A 2,500-nucleotide genomic window follows, 5' to 3' on the forward strand; every position below is an offset into this window, starting at 1 on the left:
CTCTGTATCTTCACTCTTCCTCTCTCTGTATCTTGACTCTTCCTCTCTCTCTGTGTCTTGTCTCTTCCTCTCTCTGTATCTTGTCTCTTCCTCTCTCTGTATCTTGTCTCTTCCTCTCTCTCTGTATCTTGTCTCTTCCTCTCTCTGTATCGACTCTTCCTCTCTCTCTGTATCTTGTCTCTTCCTCTCTCTCTGTATCTTGTCTCTTCCTCTCTCTGTATCGACTCTTCCTCTCTCAGTATCTTGACTCTTCCTCTCTCTGTATCTTGTCTCTTCCTCTCTTTGTATCTTGTCTCTTCCTCTCTCTGTATCTTGACTCTTCCTCTCTCTGTATCTTCACTCTTCCTCTCTCTGTATCTTGACTCTTCCTCTCTCTCTGTGTCTTGTCTCTTCCTCTCTCTGTATCTTGTCTCTTCCTCTCTCTCTGTATCTTGTCTCTTCCTCTCTCTCTGTATCTTCACTCTTCCTCTCTCTGTATCTTGACTCTTCCTCTCACTGTATCTTGACTCTTCCTCTCTCTGTATCTTGTCTCTTCCTCTCTCTCTGTATCTTGACTCTTCCTCTCTGTATCTTGTCTCTTCCTCTCTCTGTATCTTGTCTCTTCCTCTCTCTGTATCTTGACTCTTCCTCTCTCTGTATCTTGTCTCTTCCTCTCTCGGTGTCTTGACTCTTCCTCTCTCTGTATCTTGTCACTTCCTCTCTCTGTATCTTGTCTCTTCCTCTCTCTGTATCTTGACTCTTCCTCTCACTGTATCTTGTCTCTTCCTCTCTCTCTGTATCTTGTCTCTTCCTCTCTGTATCTTGACTCTTCCTCTCTGTATCTTGACTCTTCCTCTTTCTGTATCTTGACTCTTCCTCTCTGTATCTTGTCTCTGCCTCTCTCTGTATCTTGACTCTTCCTCTCTGTATCTTGTCTCTGCCTCTCTCTGTATCGACTCTTCCTCTCAGTATCTTGACTCTTCCTCTCTCTGTATCTTGTCTCTTCCTCTCTCTGTATCGACTCTTCCTCTCTCAGTATCTTGACTCTTCCTCTCTCTGTATCTTGTCTCTTCCTCTCTTTGTATCTTGTCTCTTCCTCTCTCTGTATCTTGACTCTTCCTCTCTCTGTATCTTCACTCTTCCTCTCTCTGTATCTTGACTCTTCCTCTCTCTCTGTATCTTGTCTCTTCCTCTCTCTGTATCTTGTCTCTTCCTCTCTCTCTGTATCTTCACTCTTCCTCTCTCTGTATCTTGACTCTTCCTCTCACTGTATCTTGACTCTTCCTCTCTCTGTATCTTGTCTCTTCCTCTCTCTCTGTATCTTGACTCTTCCTCTCTGTATCTTGTCTCTTCCTCTCTCTGTATCTTGTCTCTTCCTCTCTCTGTATCTTGACTCTTCCTCTCTCTGTATCTTGTCTCTTCCTCTCTCGGTGTCTTGACTCTTCCTCTCTCTGTATCTTGTCTCTTCCTCTCTCTCTGTATCTTGTCTCTTCCTCTCTCTGTATCTTGTCACTTCCTCTCTCTGTATCTTGTCTCTTCCTCTCTCTGTATCTTGACTCTTCCTCTCACTGTATCTTGTCTCTTCCTCTCTCTCTGTATCTTGTCTCTTCCTCTCTGTATCTTGACTCTTCCTCTCTGTATCTTGACTCTTCCTCTTTCTGTATCTTGACTCTTCCTCTCTGTATCTTGTCTCTGCCTCTCTCTGTATCTTGACTCTTCCTCTCTGTATCTTGTCTCTGCCTCTCTCTGTATCTTGACTCTTCGTCTCTTTGTATCTTGTCTCTTCCTCTCTCTGTATCTTGACTCTTCGTCTCTTTGTATCTTGTCTCTTCCTCTCTCTGTATCTTGACTCTTTGTCTCTCTATCTCAGCCGACGGAAAGAGTTTGGTCTCGGCGGGAATCGATGAGTTTCACTCCATCGTCATCTGGGACTGGAAGAAAGGAGAGAGGCTGGCCAAAGCTCGGTAACCACTCCCCTGAACATGATCAGTGTGGCGTTCAGTGTCAGAGTGTGATGTGGGAGATTTGATTTAAAAACATAATAACTCCAGACTTTGTCCTGCAGGGGTCATAAAGATAAGATCTTTGTGGTGAGGAGTAACCCGTTCAGGATGGACAAACTGGTGACGGTCGGCATGAAACACATCAAGTTCTGGCAACATTCAGGTAAACTTCTCCCTCCTCTTCTTCATCACCTGAAACACCTTCATCCTCAGGTGACCAGAAGGAAACCCTCTCTCTCTCTCCTCTTGCAGGGGGCGGTCTGACCTTCAAGCGGGGGATCTTCGGGAACCTGGGGAAGCAGGAGACGATGATGTCGGCGTGTTACGGTCGATCGGAGGACCTGGTTTTCTCCGGAGCGACAAACGGAGACGTTTATATCTGGAGGGACACGACGCTCATCAAGACCGTCAAAGCACACGACGGCCCCGTGTTCGCCATGTGCTCCTTGGACAAGGTAAGACCTGGAACTTTTCCCTGTGTGCATATTTAAAGAGAGTCAGAGGAAGGAGAGCGTTCT

The 2,500-nt window shown here is 45.8% G+C and overlaps 1 protein-coding gene across 6 annotated transcripts in view; it reads left to right on the top strand.

Annotated features, from left to right (window-relative positions):
* The window catches only part of LOC132993541 (echinoderm microtubule-associated protein-like 6), a 39,707-nt gene that overhangs the window by 13,959 nt on the left and 23,248 nt on the right, over positions 1-2,500 (top strand). For all 6 annotated transcript variants that reach the window (XM_061063430.1, XM_061063438.1, XM_061063447.1 and 3 more), the window contains exons 16-18: positions 1,850-1,943; positions 2,045-2,145; positions 2,235-2,437. In XM_061063430.1, coding sequence (XP_060919413.1) covers positions 1,850-1,943; positions 2,045-2,145; positions 2,235-2,437 — 398 coding nt within the window. The remainder of the gene's footprint in view (positions 1-1,849; positions 1,944-2,044; positions 2,146-2,234; positions 2,438-2,500) is intronic.

This window comes from Labrus mixtus, chromosome 2 (genome assembly GCF_963584025.1).
Source record: "Labrus mixtus chromosome 2, fLabMix1.1, whole genome shotgun sequence".
NCBI classification, from domain to species: Eukaryota; Metazoa; Chordata; class Actinopteri; order Labriformes; family Labridae; genus Labrus; species Labrus mixtus.